The sequence below is a fragment of the Papio anubis genome, chromosome 11 (genome assembly GCF_008728515.1).
Source record: "Papio anubis isolate 15944 chromosome 11, Panubis1.0, whole genome shotgun sequence".
In the NCBI taxonomy this organism is placed as follows: domain Eukaryota; kingdom Metazoa; phylum Chordata; class Mammalia; order Primates; family Cercopithecidae; genus Papio; species Papio anubis.
Genome location: NC_044986.1, coordinates 29,496,727 through 29,513,820, shown reverse-complemented (window position 1 = coordinate 29,513,820; position 17,094 = coordinate 29,496,727). Strand labels below are relative to the sequence as shown.

Below are 17,094 nucleotides of genomic sequence, written 5' to 3'. Positions count from 1 at the left end.
CATGTTCTAAAACATTTCTTTTGCAAATTATCAGTTTCCAAGATGACTGAATTATACCATTCATAAACTGTCATGTCTAGAACCATTCCTTCCAACACTGAAAGACTTTGATGTTAGAATAGAGGGAAATGTCAGGTTTGTGTTCAAAGAAAAGGGGCAAGCATGAAATAGGAAATAACACAAATCAGAGAGAACATGAGAAGCAGAATGACATCAAAACGTCCTAGTGTGGTGACCTTACCTCACTGTATCAGAATTCCCTGTCTAGCCCCCAGCTCATCCTCTATAGAAACAGAATCCCCAGGGTAGAATCTGGGCTCTGAACGTTTAGAGAGCTCCAGGGCTGAATCTTATGTATAGCCAAGGTTACAACAATTGTGCTAGCCTAACACTCGTTTAGAGAGGAGATGGAGGCTCAGAGAGGGCAGGTACTTTGACTATCGCCTTTCCAAGTCATTACTGGGAAAAGTCCCAGGTCTCCTGACTCTCCATCCAGTGCTCCCCGGGAGACAGTATCCCCTTCCAGGGCACCAGGGTGTCACTTGTACATTATATGCCACTTACGATTTGGTTTCTGGCAGTCCTGCTGAATGATCTGGTGGATCTTTCTGTGCAGGTCTTTGTCTTCTCTGGTTACCTAAATAGGAAAAATAGTTGAGAGAGTGAGTGTTCTTAGGTAACACAGCAGTTGTGTCATCCAGACTCCCAAATTAGTATTCAGGATAGCTTCTAAAGATTTCATAACAATCATCCGTACACCATCAATGTGGTGTTTGATACTTGGCCTAGTGTCAAACCAGTTCTGCCCAGAGGACACATCCTTGGGAGTTGGTTAGTTCACTGGGGCAATGAGGTTAAAACAAAAAAAAGCTGGAATTGCATACTTTTAAGGAGCAACTAACTTTCTTCTTCAACACTCATAACACATTTCTCTTATTTGTTGTTATAGTTTTGAGCAAGGCACAGTGATCAAGGCCTCCGATCTTCACCCCATGACCTCTTCTTCTGAGCCGTGACACCTGTCTTGTGTTATATCAGTTTTCTTGCTTCTCCCAACCACAAGGAAAAATAAGAGAAAAAAACCAAAAACCCTGCAAGGGCAAGCTAGCAAGCTAGCATGAGAGTAAAGCTGGCCTATCCACCGAAACACGTTCTGCTCTCAAAGGCAAACATAACTTAGTCTTTTTCTTTTTCCATTTTTTTTTTTTTTTGAGACGGAATCTCACTCTTATCGTCCAGGCTAGAGTGCAGTCGCCTGATCTTGGCTCACTGCAACCTCTGCCTCCTGGGTTCAAGTGATTCTCCTGCCTCAGCCTCCCGAGTAGCTGGGATTACAAGCGTGCACCACCACGTCTAGCTAATTTTTGTATTTTTAGTAGAGATGAGGGTTTCACCATGTTGACCAGCCTGGTCTCGAAGCCTGACCTCAAGTGATCTACCCGACTTAGCCTCCCAAAGTGCTGGGATTACAGGCGTGAGCCACTGCGCCTGGCCAACTTAGTCTTTTCCAATCAGCTCAGATAAGAGGGAAGCAGCATGCAACGGGTTTCACCTTCATGTTCCACAGTGAATCTAGTAACAAAAAAAGAGAGAAAGAGAAAGAAAAAAAGAAAGAGAAAAAGGGAGAGGAAGAAAGGAAGAAAGAAAATAGACATGCAAACAAATAGCTGTAAGTGTCCTCCTTAAAGACAGCCCAAGAATGCCTGTCTGACCTGCTTTACTGGAGGGGGCATCCTGAGAACACCTGCCTTCTCTCAGCTCACGAGGTTATGATGAAGATTAAACAAGGTCATGTGTGAGAGCTGCTGAAAGCAGGAAAGCACTAGGCAAACAGAAGTGTTGACTTATTTTAACCATTTCCCTAAGGCAGGGCTTCAGGAGAAAGGTGACTACAAAGCAGTGGAGGGGTGAAGTCACAGATGGCAAAAAGAGATCTATTTGTGCTTGATCACAATGATTCACACGAGGAAGTGCCCAGCCCCGCCACGCCTTGCCCTGGACTGCTGCTCCTCAGGAAGGGCTGCTCTCTGAAGGGCTGGGAGGAAACGTGTGTCCCAGAGCAGGGCTCAAGGTGAGCTGCCCCCATGAGCTTCTCCAGCTTCCAGGAAGCAACTAACTCCCACCCGGCCTTCCCATGCCAGGACTCCCATCCTGGGATGGTGTGGGAGGCACTCGCCCTTAAGTAGACTGGGATACCTGTTTCAAAAGTTATTTAAATGGTATTGTTAATTTCTAAAATTCCTCTAAAGTGGGGAGTCACTAGGGTAAATCAACATCAGGAAATGACATATTAAGAAAAGCTCCCCCTCAGGACTCTTGCCTGTAAATAGTGAGACTTCTGGAATTCGATCAGTCTCTGGGAGAGCTGCACGTAACTGAGTCCACACCACTGATGTCAGTGGTCCTAAGAAGGCCCATTTCCAGCTTAGCTCCTCCAAATTAAAAGTATGCAGAAAAAGGCGAACTTTTAACTTGGAAAGAGTGAGGCAAACAAACACCCATACTCCTGCTGAGAGTCAACTGGTACAGCCTTCAGGTAGGCCCACCACACTGTGTCAACCAAAAGTTTAAATGGCCATGCCATCTGCTCCAGCAGCTCTTCTTTTAAGAGTCAATCTTACAGAAATACTGTCATGAGTTCACAAACATAGTTGTGCAAAAATAGTCATAGCAACACTATTTGTGACAGCAAAACTTAGAAATACCCTAAGTATCCATCAAAAAGGAATGGCTAAAAAATACACGACAGGTACCCATAGTATGGAATACCCTGAGGATGTTAAAAATAATGAGGTAGATTTATAACTACTAATGTGGAAAGGTGCCTGTGACGTGTTATTTTGGTACCAAAAAAAGTGTAGAGCATTATTTAGAGTAGCAAGTATCAATGGTCCCAGGAGACATTTGGCAATGTCCAGGGACATTTTTGGTTGTCACAATTGGGGTGCTGCTACTGGTCTCCAGTAGGTGAAGGTCAGGGATACTGCTAAATATCCTGCAATGCACAGGACGGCTCCCACGACACTCAATCACCTAGCCCGAATAGTGTTCAGATTGAGAAATGTTGATTTAGAAGATGATCACATTTTTTATAAAACAAAAAGCCTCTTGCATAAGCCAGGACTTTGAAACAATTAAAAAGCCACAGGAGCATATATTTATATGTATGCATTTGTAAATGTACAGATAAATGTCTAGAAGGATATACAGTTGTCTCTCGGTATACTCAGTGGATCAGTTTCAGGACCTTCAGGTATACCCAAATCCACACACACTCAAGTCGTGAAGTTGGCTCTGTGAAACTCACATGTACGAAAAATTAGCCTTTCTCGTATGTGGGTTTCACATCTGTAAATACTGTACTTTCCATCTGCATTTGGCTGAAAAAGTTTGCATATAAGTGGACCCACACAGTTCAAACTTGTGTGGTTCATAGGTCAACTACTATTAAAAGAGATACCTTGGGGAAGGATAAGGACCAACTTTGACTTCTGATTTTATGTACCTCCTTAATGATTTTTAATAATAATTAAGTAGTTATTCATAAGTAATAAATATATTTGTAATTGAAGCTACGAAGGAAAAAAAGTTAAGTTGTAAGTGTCTTACATAGTACAGGTTATCAAAACCATCATCTTTCTGGAAAACAAGTCCTTTTTCCCGCAGCAGTTGTATAGCATTCTTAAATATACTATGAATTGCCTTGGAAGTGGTGTCCTTCTTAAAATTCACCTGTGTAGAGAGGAAAAAGAAAAAAAGAAAAGAAATAAGTCTCACCTTACAGCACCTGAGAGTAACTCCCTAGACCAACTGGTTCATGAATTTGTCCAACAGGCCTTTTAATTGCTGAGTCAAAAAGATCCTGGTATGTACCACCGTAGCAGGATGGTATTTAAGGAGGACTGAGAAGTGGGCCCTGGTAGGTCACCTTTCATAACTGTTCCATACCTTCGTTGTGATTTTTTTTTTTTTTTAACAAACTCACTCTGTAGTGCAGAATAAAAAAAGCTACCCTCACTGTTGGACAATCTTTGACTTATTTTTTACACAAAACCAAAACACTGTACATATATATTAGCCCCCTTTTCCATTAAAATTGAGGCTGTAACAATCTCTTCCTAGGGACTTCAACGATTTTTATGTAAGTGGGAATAATTTGGGGACTCCAGCATGAAGTATTAAATAGCCTCATTATTTTAGCTGGAGGAGAATAGAGGCTGAGCAGAGATCCACCAAGGGGAGTCCACAAGGCTGAAGGTAGACAGCAGTCCTGGTGAAGCACAGTCCCCACCTGGAAGGGACCTCTGCTGCTGTCAGCTCTCCCCCTCACTTTCAGTGTTTCTTCCCTTCTCTAGAGACAAGTTTGCCTGGAGAGGGTCATCCAGGTCATCCGGCTTCTTATCCCCGGGGAACCTAGGCTATCAGCTAGTCCCCCCATGCTTGACCAGATGGGGTGCTTCTTGAGTCAGGGACTTTGTTTCATCTTGGCCATCTACTCCCTAGCACATGTTAGGTGACTGATAAAGTAAATGTGAGATGAATGGAAACAAATACACATTAGAGAGTATCATTGGGGATTTTCCGCTCCTTCCTAAAACAAAGAAAATGGCGAACAACAATTGCCCTTCAAAGTACAGATTCTTTTTTTTTTTTTTTGAGATGGAGTCTCGCTCTGTCACCCAGGCTGGAGTGCAGTGGCGCGATCTCAGCTCACTGCAAGCTCCGCCTCCCGGGTTCACGCCATTCTCCTGCCTCAGTCTCCCGAGTAGCTGGGACTATAGGCGCCCGCCACCACACCCGGCTAATTTTTTGTATTTTTAGTAGAGACGGGGTTTCACCGTGTTAGCCAGGATGGTCTCCATCTCCTGACCTCGTGATCCACCCAGCTTGGACTCCCAAAGTGCTGGGATTACAGGTGTGAGCCACCGCGCCCGGCCTACAGATCTACTTTCAATGTGACAGAAATTTGTCAAGATATTGAAAAGATCAGAGTTCCAAACAAATGTGGCAAAGCTCCCAGTAAAGCATTTGAAGGCCAAGTCCTACCTCTATTGAAAGGTCCTTACAAAGGCTACATGGGGCAGTACCCAGAGGTGCTGAAAAAGCGTGGCTGAGATTTGCTAATGACATTTCCTCAAGGGGAGAGGGAAGAGCCTCCAGAGAGTCTCAGGTGTTCACAGGTCCATCCCAGAGAAACCTTCTCTTTCTAGAACAGGCCTCCCAAACAGGCTTTTGTTACTCTAAGAGATCCTGGTGATGTTTCACAAATGTACTCTCCTGGGCTAACGATAACAGCCTAACACTCTAATTGAATTAACAGTGTAAGTTTTCCCTTAAAAGAACAAGCTGGAGAACCTCATCATTAGGGCCCCAAAACTGACAAACATTCCAGGTTAGGACAGCTTCCATTCTGAAGGGAGAATAAGGCTGAGAAATATTTGACAACTCCCACAGGCAGAAAAGCTCTCTGGGTGTGTTTAGAATAAACACCTCACCTAGCAATCCTCAGCCACACATCTTTTTATTCACAGAGGCTTAGGGAAAAACTGCTTTTAATTTCATACCTGAGTGCTCTTAGGGGATGCACCATCAGCGCGATACAGACTCCTCTGCAAACCTTCAAAACTACTTAATCTTTATAATTCTAAGGAGATCTATATTCTTTAGGCAATTTAACGTAAGGATCCTAAGGGTTCGGTTTATTACATCTCTTAGCAAGATAGAAATAAATTGGAAACTAACTAGAGATGATTGTTACATGATTATTCCTGTCTTTAAAAATGACTTTTGGTTATCCCAAAACCATATAAAAAGTCTAGTTCCCCCTCCCAGATTTCAGTAAGATCAAGTAGCAGGAAGAGAGAATGCTAGGCCTGGGAGATTAAAAACACAGTTTCAGCTGTGAGCAAGGAGGACTCAACAGAAATGTCTCTCTGTAAATATAAACAATACTTGAAGCTTCCTTTCCAAAAACATTTGCCTCAGCTGACCTTGGGACATATTTCCCTGGCCTAGTTATAAAGACCATAGTCTCAAGGGTAAAGCCACTAATCGTCTCTTCCAGCCAGCAGCTTTTCCTGGGCTGGGATCTGTGTCTTTCTTGTCTTTTTCAAAAGAGCAATGACAGACTCATCAGATTTAGGAAACCGAAATTGCTCACAGACAGAAAACGAAAAAAACAGTGACTAGCTAAATGTACTGAGCCTTACCAAGCCTCTCCTCATCTCAGGTCAGGAACTGGGTGGATCCCTGAAATATATATAGTCTTCATTCCCAAACAAACTCAGCAGTCATCCAGCTGTCAAAGAAACAATGGTTTTGCAGGCCCTGCTTATCATGTTTCTGGATTTGCTAAGAAGGACCACTATGAAAAAAAGGAGGAAACATTCAAGCCTGCTCTCTCTCTGCCTCTAAACTATAACACCATCACAATGATTTGTTTTTGTTAAGCTTTCATCTGTATGACAACAGAAAGTGCCAAAGGATCTAGGGTTTCACTCTCATTGTAAAGCACCTTTAGTCTCCCAGGAATCTATTAAACAGAACTCAATTTAATCACACTGACCTCCCCCAACCAGAGCAATGTGGGGGACTAATTCATAATTGATAAAAAAAGAGTTTCCAAAGACAAAACAAATATAGTACCATATGCAATTCTTTTTAAACATATAGCACTAGGCAGACACAAGTTTCTGCTGTAAGCATTTTCAAAAAGATATGCCAAAGGTTCCCCACAGATCATTTTGAATGGAGGAGTCTTTTAGTCCTCAAAGAGTCCTTAAGTCTTTCTCTTTACTTAATTATAGCTATCACAGAAGAGCTGGCTTCACGTGAAAAATATGGTCTTCGCTAAGCTTTAAAGTTTCTTTCCAAACATGCTGATAGAATCATCCGCAGTCCTAGGAGGTCAATTTGGCTTTGAGCTGCCTCTAAATGATTAAGTGGGAAGAAGGTCGATCTTGCTGTCAGCCGACAGCTGGAGCGCTGCAACTGTTTGAAGCAACCTTGGCAAAGAACAAAGCAGCCAGTCGTGACCCTCTCCACCTTGGTGTTTTCTGAAACGATATCCCTCATCTTCCCGTATGAAACCATGGGTCACTGGGCACATCAGGCTGTTGCCCAGAAGAGATAATTAGGACCACAAACAAAACTGAGAAGCAGTGGTCATGCCCAGGAGGTCAGGATGTGACTCAGTATCTGTTCCACCAAAATCAAGAACAACTTATGTTACCTAGCAAGGGTGTTCACAGCAGCCTTGTTGGTAATGGCAAGATTAGAAAACATCTAAACAGTCCAGGAACGGAGAGACTGGTCACATACATGATGGTACATGTGACAAAAGACTGTAGGGGCCAACCTATATGTACAGCTAGGAAAGAATCTGTAAGACACACGTCAATGAAAAGTGAGGTGTCTCATAGTATACTACGCCATGCTAACATCTGTGTAAAACAGAAGGGGTTACAATGACTTCGAGTACATGTAAGCACAGACTATCTCAGAAGGATATTCCAGAGACCAGTACTGGTGCTTGTCTCAGGGCAAAGGGAGTGAGAGGGAGGATGGGAAAGAAATTGACCTTTACCTTTACACTTTGTGGGACAATTTGAACTTTTAAAAATCATTCATTCCTTCAATCAGCAAATAATTACTGAGAATCTGCTTTATGCCAGCCCTGTTCTAGGCCCTGGGTAGACAGCAAAGAATAAGACAGAGAAGGCCTCTGCTCTCACAGAACTTAAATTCTGATGGAGGAACAGGCAGGCAAACAAAGACAGACCAGTGATGTCAGATACAAAAACAGGGTGTAAGAGTGAGGGGCCACATGGCAATCAGAGCAGCTAGACGGCCAGGGAGGGCAAGGAGGGACATTTAAGCTGAGATCATTCCCTGGTGGGATAAAGAATATAAATAAATGAGTCATGTTACAACAACAAAAACAAACCTAAGACCTGTAATGAAAGGGAAAGCCTAAAACCAATGTCTCAAATAATTCTTAATTCCAAGCAATACGTCAACACCAAGCAACCAAACAAGTTACCTGAGTAACACTAGGAGTAAAAACATGGAGATAACTTTCTCTTTTTTCTTTTTCTTCTTGGGACAGGGTCTCACTCTGGGTGACAGTCAGGGGTCAGGGTCACCCAGAGTGAGACCCTGTCTCATTTTTGCATTTTTAGTAGAGACAAGATTTCACCATTTTGGCCACACTGATCTCGAACTCCTGGCTTCAAGTGATCTGCCCACCTTGACCTCCCAAAATACTGGGATTATAGGTGTGAGCCACTGCACCCAGCCCCTCCTTTCTTAATCTTATTATGCTTAATATTTGAGTAGAAAAAAATAATAATAGTCTAAGGTCCATAGTACTAGGTTGTTAGTATTCATTGAGATGGATGTTTAATCTCAGCAGAAGCCAAGTGACAGGGAAGTAGATAAGAGGAGGTAATTATCCATCCAAGATGATTTATTGATCAGCAAAATGATTCTTGAACTTGAACCATGGTTTTTAATGACTTGCTCTGTCTTTTTCAGAACAAGACTAACCCATTCTGTTTTAGGAGTTTAAATAAAGACCGAGCTGTATTCAGTGTCGTTTATGAGTAAAATTTCAAGGAACACTTAAGTAATTTTCTATTTTTTAATTTTTTATTCCTCTTAGAAAAAGTTATCTCAGTTAGCCAGGCATGATGGCACATGCCTGTGGTCCCAGCTACTTGTGAGGCAGGAGAATCATCAGCCTGGGAGACAGAGTGAGATTGTGTCTCCGGAAAAAAAAAAAAAAAAAAAAAATTAAGGAAGGGGTAGGGGCAGGTCCAGCCTTATGCCTCATTTCAAGTTCTTAGTGTTTAGTGACCTTTCCACAATAGAAACAATGTGTGACAGAACCATCCTCTCTGTTCCCTGGGTCAACTCTGTGAATCTTCACGCCACAGTCACTTTCACCCACACCTGCAGTTGCAGATCTAGGGCAGGGAACCAGCATTCTCACGCGGGCATGCTGCACTCACTTGGTCGGAGCAGGCACTGTGAATCACAGGCTGATTGGCAAGGCACAGCAAAGACTCCACCATTTCCAGCTCCTGCTGGTAAAAGCTCTGCACTCTGTTCTCCATGAGGAATTCTTTGGCTTTTTCACTCAGCAAACTCGTGAGACTGGGGAGGTCCAGGGCGCCTGGATTGCTGCGGAGGGAAAGTTATTAAAGAGCTCTGCAGAAAACCATCACCTTTGTTCCTTTTTGGTGTATAAAAAACAGAAAGTTAGCTAGAAAATGCAACACTATATTGGGGTTTGTTTTTCATACAGAGTAATTCATACAGTGAACATTATGTGGTTGTTTAAAATGATGAGGCAGAACTACAGGAACTAAGATATTCATGACAGATCAGGAGAAAAAAAGTCAAACTGCAAAACAGCATGTAAGGTATGGTCCTATTTTTATAAAAAAACAAATGGAAACCCACTAAATCTATGGGTGAATATTCACGCTTGTGTAAGCACAGAAGAAACTAATTTAAAAAGACACACATTGGCTTATGAACATCGGTAATCTCTAGGGAATGGTGCTGAGGCAGGAAAGCGGAGACAGGAAAAAGGAGAATTTTCACTTTTTATAATGGTTGTGCTTTTAATATACTTTTTTGAATAGATAATATATTCATGTTAAAAAACATTAAAAGATAAGCAGTGAAGTCTCCTTTCTATCCCCTTCCTGTTCTATCCTTCGGTCCCCACCCCCCAGGGAGCTGCTGTTACTGGTTCTCTGTGTCTCCTCTCAGAGTTCTTTTATGCATGCATTAGCAAATACGCACACATTCTCATTCCTCCTGGGTTGTTTTTCTCCCATATAAAAAAGTAAAATCATCCCTGGTTGAGAATGACTGGTGTAGGTTTTTTTAGAACAGGTTTTTGATTATGACATGCTATGGTATCATATTTTGATTATGAGGTGACTTGCTACAGTTTTCTTCAGGTCTCTTGCCTTGGAGTTCATTAAGCTTCCTGAATCTGTGAGTTTAAAGTTTTTATCAAACTTGGAAAAATGTCAGGCATTATTATTTCTTCAAAGTGTTTTTCTCTGCTCCTGCCTCCACTCCTTCAGTGACTCCAATTACACACATAATTTCCTCACAACCACCGTAGGACATCTGTGCTATTATTCTCTTCATGTTACAGTAGAGGAAATTGAAGCACAGAGCGGGTTAGAGGGCTTGCTCAGAGCTCCACAGTGCGTAGGTGGATGATTCGGGATTTGAACCCAGGCCGACCCCAGCATCGGGGCTCCCGCTGCTTCGCTTTCCTGCCGTAGTCACGTGCTCAGCAGTGATAAGGCACCACTTACCTTAGTGCCTCTTCTTTCTCTAGGGCTGAGCTGCGAAAAGGCTGGTCATAAACTTTCCTGTAGATAGTGGGCAGCTCAAGCATCCTTGCAATTTGAATGTTCCACACTGGGTCGTCCACTTTATCTAACAAGTGACCAGAAAAAAGATGCCACAGAAATTGCAAATTACATTGAGATCAGTTCTTTCCCAGGCCCAAACTCCTGCTAGGACAACAGTAAATGAGGTGCTGGGTGGGCCTTCTTCCTTGTGAGTGCCCAGGGATCACAGTCTAGATGCACTAAATAGCTCCCAGTCATCCTGCATGAGGGAATGCGATGCCCTAAGTGTCATGGGCTTGGCCAGGGCCAAGGAACCAGGAAAGCACATCAATGTATTGATTCGTCTCTTCATCTGGTGGACAGCAGGGGTTGTCCTTGAGATTTCCAACTGAAAACCAGCTAGCACAGTGCAAAGGGGAGATGATGGGGAACTGTCATATTTCTGATTAGCTGTTTTCATTTCAAGTTAATGGACTTAATGGTGTTCAAGAAATTTCTGGCCAGGCACAGTGGCGCACAGCTGTAATCCCAGCACTCTGGGAGGCTGAGGTAGGCAGATCTCTTGAGCTCAGGAGTTTGAGACCAGCCTGGGCTACATGGCGAAATCCCATCTCTATAAAAAATTAGCTGGGTGTGGTGGCGCATGCCTGTAGTTCCGGCTACTCAGAAGGCTGAGGTGGGAGAATCTCCTGAGCCCAGGAATTTGAGGTTGCAGTGAGCTGTGACTGTGCCACTGCATTACAGCCTGGGCAGTAGTGTGAGACCCTGTCTCAAAAAAAGAAAAATAAATAAAGAAAAAATTTAAAACTTTCCATTATTTTGAAGAATGTTCATATTCTGCCCTAATGCACTGACGTTCTGAACTTGAAAGTGCTTTGGAAACTCTACTATGTCATCCAAATAAACTTGCCAACCATATATAAAGTAAATAATTCATTTTCTTTCCCAAATTATAATTAGCTGTCTTCAAAATAAAATTAAGAAATGCTAATTTTCTAAAGAAAGCATGTTAAACGATGTAATTCACTCATTAAATAGAGTTATATCTTAACTGAACTTTTTGAAAGTTTGACTTCCAGCTGAACAAGAGGTTTACTGGATGCACATCCAGAAAAACCACCAATTTGGTAGAAATATCTTGCGCTTACAGTAAGCGGTGGCATGAATCTCTCGCTCTTCTCTGTATGTACGGATACTGCCTCTGACTCGGATCGTGTCCCCAATCTCTATCTTTGTTCTCCGCTCAATGGTTTCTTGTAGCTTCTTAAGTTGCGAGGTTAAGCTGAGCTCTCTTGCTGCACTTGGAGCAGCTGTAGTTGTTTAGAGCCAGAGGGAAAGAGAAAAAGTTATAACATAATCACTCTACCACATCTATGAGACAGTTTTAGGGTAAGACCAACACAATATGCTTATTTATTCTACTTCTGAGTAATTCTTCTACTGCTGGAAATCCACATAACCTTTTGGAGTCTTCCACTGAGAAAAAGGTATAAACTGTAATTATTCAAGAGTGGGGTGAAGGGAATAGAGTCTAGACTGAGGTCCAGAGGGCAAGTTCCAACAGGCTCCAGGGCCTTCTTTCCTGCCCTGCATCGCCAGTGCAGTCAAAGGGCACTGCATGGCCTTGAGACGAATTCTGTACAATGAGTTCAGCTAGGCGTGGTAGCAATAGCTTTAAACAACCTTTCAAATGTCCTTGTGAGGAGACTTGTCCCACCTGAGTGCTCAACATCCCAATTTCTCACCTCTCATCTCTGTTGGGAAACTAGGCTAATCTCTCTGTCTCTCTCTCAAACACACACACACATGCACACTCACACTTTCTCTCTCTCTCTCTGTCACCACTTAAAACTATAAACTTGAGCAACTTCATGATGAAAAAAACCCAATGTACACTCAATTCTAAATAACTTCTATCACTATTTTACTTCCAAATTGTATTAAGTAAGAAGAATTGTCACGAATATCTGGGTACTACAGGTGCTGTTCTAAGGACTTTACAATGTATTAGCACATTTAGTCCTCGCAACCACTCCTGCTTATTATTAGCCCCATTTTAGAGATGAGGAAACTGAGTCACAGAGAGGTCAAGCAACTTGCCCAAAGTAAAACAGCTAGTTAGAGACAAGGCTGGGGTTTGAACCCAGGCAGTCTCTAGCTCCAGAGCCATCCCACTTATCCCTTACTCTCTGCTGCCTGCCCCAGGAAGATACTCACATTTCCCAGTTACAGCTGGTGGGTGCAAAATACTGTGTGTTCTGTTTTCTTCTAGCATAATTTCAAATACACATATGTATCCAAAGAAGCTACACAGCCAAGCATTTTATGTTTATTAGAGACGGGGTCTTGCTATGTTGCCCAGGCTGGAATTGAACTCCTGGCCTCAAGTGATCCTCCCACCTCAGTCTCTTGAGTAGCTGGGATTATAGGTACGGTTTTATAATTTTTTACTTTGGTTTTTTTCCACTAGCGCTGTATAGGGACAGTATAGCTTAGCCATTGGCATTTGGCTATTGGAGTCGGAAATGAATCTCAGTTTACCTCCTACTAGCTGTGTAACCTTGGACAGGCTGCTTAACCTGCTTCACCTCACTGTGCCTCAGTTTCCTTTCTACTCTTATACTTCAGTTTCCTCAATTATGAAATGGAGGTAACAGTAGAGTCTACCTCATACACAGAGGAGTTGTGCATGATCTAATTGAATACTTACACTCTGCACTTAGCACAATTCCATATTTATAGGAAATAATTAAACGTAAGCTATTTGTGATGATGAATAATTAAACCTTCTAGAAAAAGTATCTTGTGTTTTGGGGGTCTTTCGTTAGAGACTATTACTGGATAAAAAATTACAAACTGGTTTACAGTTCATTACATACTGTCAGAATGCTTGCCAGAATAAACTGATCAAACCCCTGTTTTAGACAACGTTGTCAGCAATGCATGCATGCTCACAACTCCTACACCAGCTTCAGTCATTTGGATTTTTAATACCTTAACAAATACATAATTATTCCATACATCTTATTTTGCTTTTAAATTGCAAAAGAGGCTGTTTTTATACAAGATGATCTACTCTCTGTATTTCTTCATAGAGAAGCCCTTCATCAAAATCAACCTAATACAATTTTGACAACTGTGGCTCTGTAACGTGCAGAGGCATTAATTTTCCTTGAACACACCTACTATACCCAGGGAAACAGCAACGTAGGGAGCACAGAGAACTCTGTGCATTCAGTAAGTGATAGGTAGGAACCTGGATGCAATCAGCATTACTGCTGCTCAGATCTTACTGGGTTTCTTCAAAAAATTCCCAACTGCTACTTTTTCAAAAGGCTGTCCCATCTGCATCCCTATCCCCAGGTCCTCTTCTACCTAGGCTGAATTTTAAAGGTATTTATACATCTCATTGCCATTATGCAGACATTATAGGTGATAGTAAATGCTTCACGTAGCACCACTGAAATGATCGGACTGATGGTTGTCCTGAGAACAAGAGGCCCACCTTTCACTTAAAGGGTGAGCCAAATTGCCAAAAGGAGGTTCAAGCTGTGTAATTTAATGAATATAATGAGAAGACTGGAGCCCGACAGAACTTCACTTTCAGCGTCTATTCCATCATGAAAGAGAAATCCCCTTTAACATTCTAATACTCAGGGCCAGGAAATCTTAACTTTGCTCATAGGCCAAGTCCAAACGGTACATTCAATGTGACATTTATAGGAGCTAATATTATATTCTTTCACTTTAATGGACTGGAACATGATTTTGACTCAGACTAAATTTTGTTTAAAAAATTAGTCTTTGCTGGCCACCTGCCAATGGAAAGCTTTTAAACTAAGGGCAATTAAATAAAAAGGAGAGAATGGGCTAGTTGGGAACAATTTAAAGACGATGAGAACCATTTTTAGGTTTTCTTCTTTTCTCCTTGTACTCTTACCTTCTCGTTATATTTGCAAAGCAATCTTAAATGAAGGCTACCCACTGTGATTGTTCATTCATTTATCTACTTATTGATATTTTTAAAATCTGACTCTCAGTATTAATAGCCATTTTGTTGATCTAAAAAATTACTACGTATAAGAATTATATATTCCTGATGATGCTATTTCTTTAAAAAGAGTTAATTTTGAAAACTGAAACAATGACTAAAACAGGGGTCTCCAAACTATAGCCCATGAACCAAATCCATCGACACCCTGTTTTTAAAAATAAAGTTTTACTGGAACACAGCCTGCCCATCTGCTTATGTACTGCCTGTGGTTACTTTCCGCTATAATGGCAGCATTGAATAGTAGAGACACACAGATCATAGGGTGCACAAAGCAGAAAGTATGGCCCTTTACAGAAAAACTTCGCTGACTCTCCATCTAGAACAAGTACGCATATTCAAACTACACCTTCTGACTGAAGATTGTGACAACAACCAAAAATCTGCAAATGATTTTAATACTGCTACAGTTTGATAAAAACAAGTTTGAATGTTTTTGTCCCCTCAAAATCTCATGTGTTAGAAATTTCACCCCTAATGCAACAGTGTTGGAAGATGGGGTCCAACAGGAGGTGTTTAGGTTATGAGAGCTCTACTCTCATGAATGAAGGCCACTATAAAATGGGTTTGCAGAAGTGGTTCTCATTCTCGTGCTCTTCTGCCATGTGAGGAACAGTTCTCCTCCCTCTGGAGGATGCAGCATTCAAGGCTGCATCTTGGAGGGGGGACCTGGACCTTACCAGACACCAAAACTTTGATCTTGGAATTTCTGACCTTCAGAATTATGAGAAATATATTTCTTTCTTTATAAAATCACCCAGTCTCAGGTATTCTGTAACAGCAGCACAAAACAGATTAAGAAAAACACCTCAGACATACATAAAAATCCAGATACCTGATTGTCTCACAGGTTTATTTCTTGCCTATCAGATATCTGCCTAAAAACATGTGGTCTCCCTTAAATCTACCTACAAACCTTCCTCACCAAAGCAATGCCATTGATTTAGATGTTCCCAAATTAGGGATTAGAATTCCAAAGTTACATGAAACTGATGGCCAAATTCTAAATGTAAATACATCAGAAAATTAAGCAAATGAGCATTCCATTGATCGGTACAGTCAAAGTACAAAGCTGAGATTCTGACACATTACGGCAAAAAAGAAGAAATGACCCCAAGCATTAGATATTCTTATCATATATAATGCAAGTAGACAGATACTAGATGCTAGATATTAGAGCAGACAGTGTTTACTGAATAACCCCACTGTGTATGGCACTATACTGTATATGTTGTAAACCACAGAAAAAACAAGCTTCCAGTTTTCGTAGCTTCTCTAGAACCAAAAACCATCACCAATATTGCATGATATTCTTTCATATTATGAACTTAACTTTAAAAAGTATCTAAAAATTGGGCCAGGTGTGGTGGCTCAAGCCTGTAATCCTAGCACTTTGGGAGGCTGTGGCAGGAGGATCACTTGTGTCCAGGAGTTTGAGACCAGCCCTGGCAACATAGTGAGAACCTGTCTTTAAAAAAAAAAAAAAAAAAAAAAGTATCTAAAAATTATGAAAATATATTCAAGCAACACCAAATGTTTCAGTTATAGTCAATGTGTTCACTATACAATTTTAAAGTTCTTTTAATTTATATTACTTACTGGATAACTTCCAAAGGAATCCTATCTTACCTTCTCAGTCTTAGAATTCCTGGTATTATTTGTTTGAACACAGAGATTTCAAGAAATCTGGACCATGGCAGCACAGAAGTTAGTGGCAACCATGTGAGAGAAACAGTCATCAAAATGTTCTCTGGTCAAGTGATATGGCTGGGACAAGGGGAATCAGACTTGGCTAGCAATTAGGCTAAGATGCCTTGACTTATGTAATAATGGGCATGGTAAAAATGAACTGCTGAAACTCCCTGTAACCTACTCACATTCCTGTAGGCTTAGGAAGAAGTGAGCACCAAAGAGATGGGAGAAAGAAAAGCAAGTGGCTTTCCTATGGCACCAGTTTTCAGAGCAGCCAAAGCTCTGGGTATAGTGCTTCAGGTAGATCAGTGTAACTCACCAGCAGATAAATGTGAAAATTTAGTCCTGTAGCTGTTTTGATGAACTACATTGAGTAAAATCCATTAGTTAGGTGAAAAGTAAAGGAATGTGGCAAATAAAATTACCTGACACAGACTCAGTATTCAACTTTTTCCAGCAGATGCAGTTTATAACTCCAGTGCTGTCATCCACTGCAAGAGAAAAGTAAAAGGGTAGAAGAGAGATTTGGGCAAGGCTGGTGAATTAGCATACTGTCATTGCATTCAGCCATACTGAAAGATGATCTCTTTCAATAGCCTGGAGAAGCAAATCCCTTATCAAACTCTCCTTCCACTTTTGAAACAACCTCTCACTGTATATGAGTATAAACTGCTTGTCTGCACAACTCAATGTAATACACAAGCCCAATGGGATATGGTCAGCATTTCACTTATCCTACCTCAAGGTACTAATGATTAGTACCCTCAAGGGTACCCTCATGATGCTTGTCTACACCTCTGTACTAAAAATGGTGGCCTTGGGAAGTTAAGTGCAAAAACTGAATGACTGCTCACATACAAAATCAGCCTTTCTCTCCCACCCTGAAACAAGAGAGCATCGTGTGGTTTGTGGTTAGAGGCACACGCACTTAGGGTGCAGCCTTCTGTCACAGTCTCTTTGCTAGCGTGC

At 41.5% G+C, this 17,094-nt stretch overlaps 1 protein-coding gene across 9 annotated transcripts in view; it reads right to left on the bottom strand.

Annotated features, from left to right (window-relative positions):
• The window catches only part of STN1 (STN1 subunit of CST complex), a 94,458-nt gene that overhangs the window by 44,831 nt on the left and 32,533 nt on the right, over nucleotides 1–17,094 (bottom strand). For all 9 annotated transcript variants that reach the window (XR_002524424.1, XR_001891528.3, XM_009215306.4 and 6 more), the window contains 6 exons: nucleotides 16,551–16,616; nucleotides 11,531–11,692; nucleotides 10,344–10,467; nucleotides 9,012–9,183; nucleotides 3,610–3,732; nucleotides 565–637 (listed from right to left, as the gene is read on the bottom strand). Coding sequence is in view for 7 of the 9 variants with exons in the window: in XM_009215306.4 (XP_009213570.1) it covers nucleotides 565–637; nucleotides 3,610–3,732; nucleotides 9,012–9,183; nucleotides 10,344–10,467; nucleotides 11,531–11,692; nucleotides 16,551–16,616 (720 nt within the window). In the remaining 2 variants the exon portion in view is untranslated. The remainder of the gene's footprint in view (nucleotides 1–564; nucleotides 638–3,609; nucleotides 3,733–9,011; nucleotides 9,184–10,343; nucleotides 10,468–11,530; nucleotides 11,693–16,550; nucleotides 16,617–17,094) is intronic.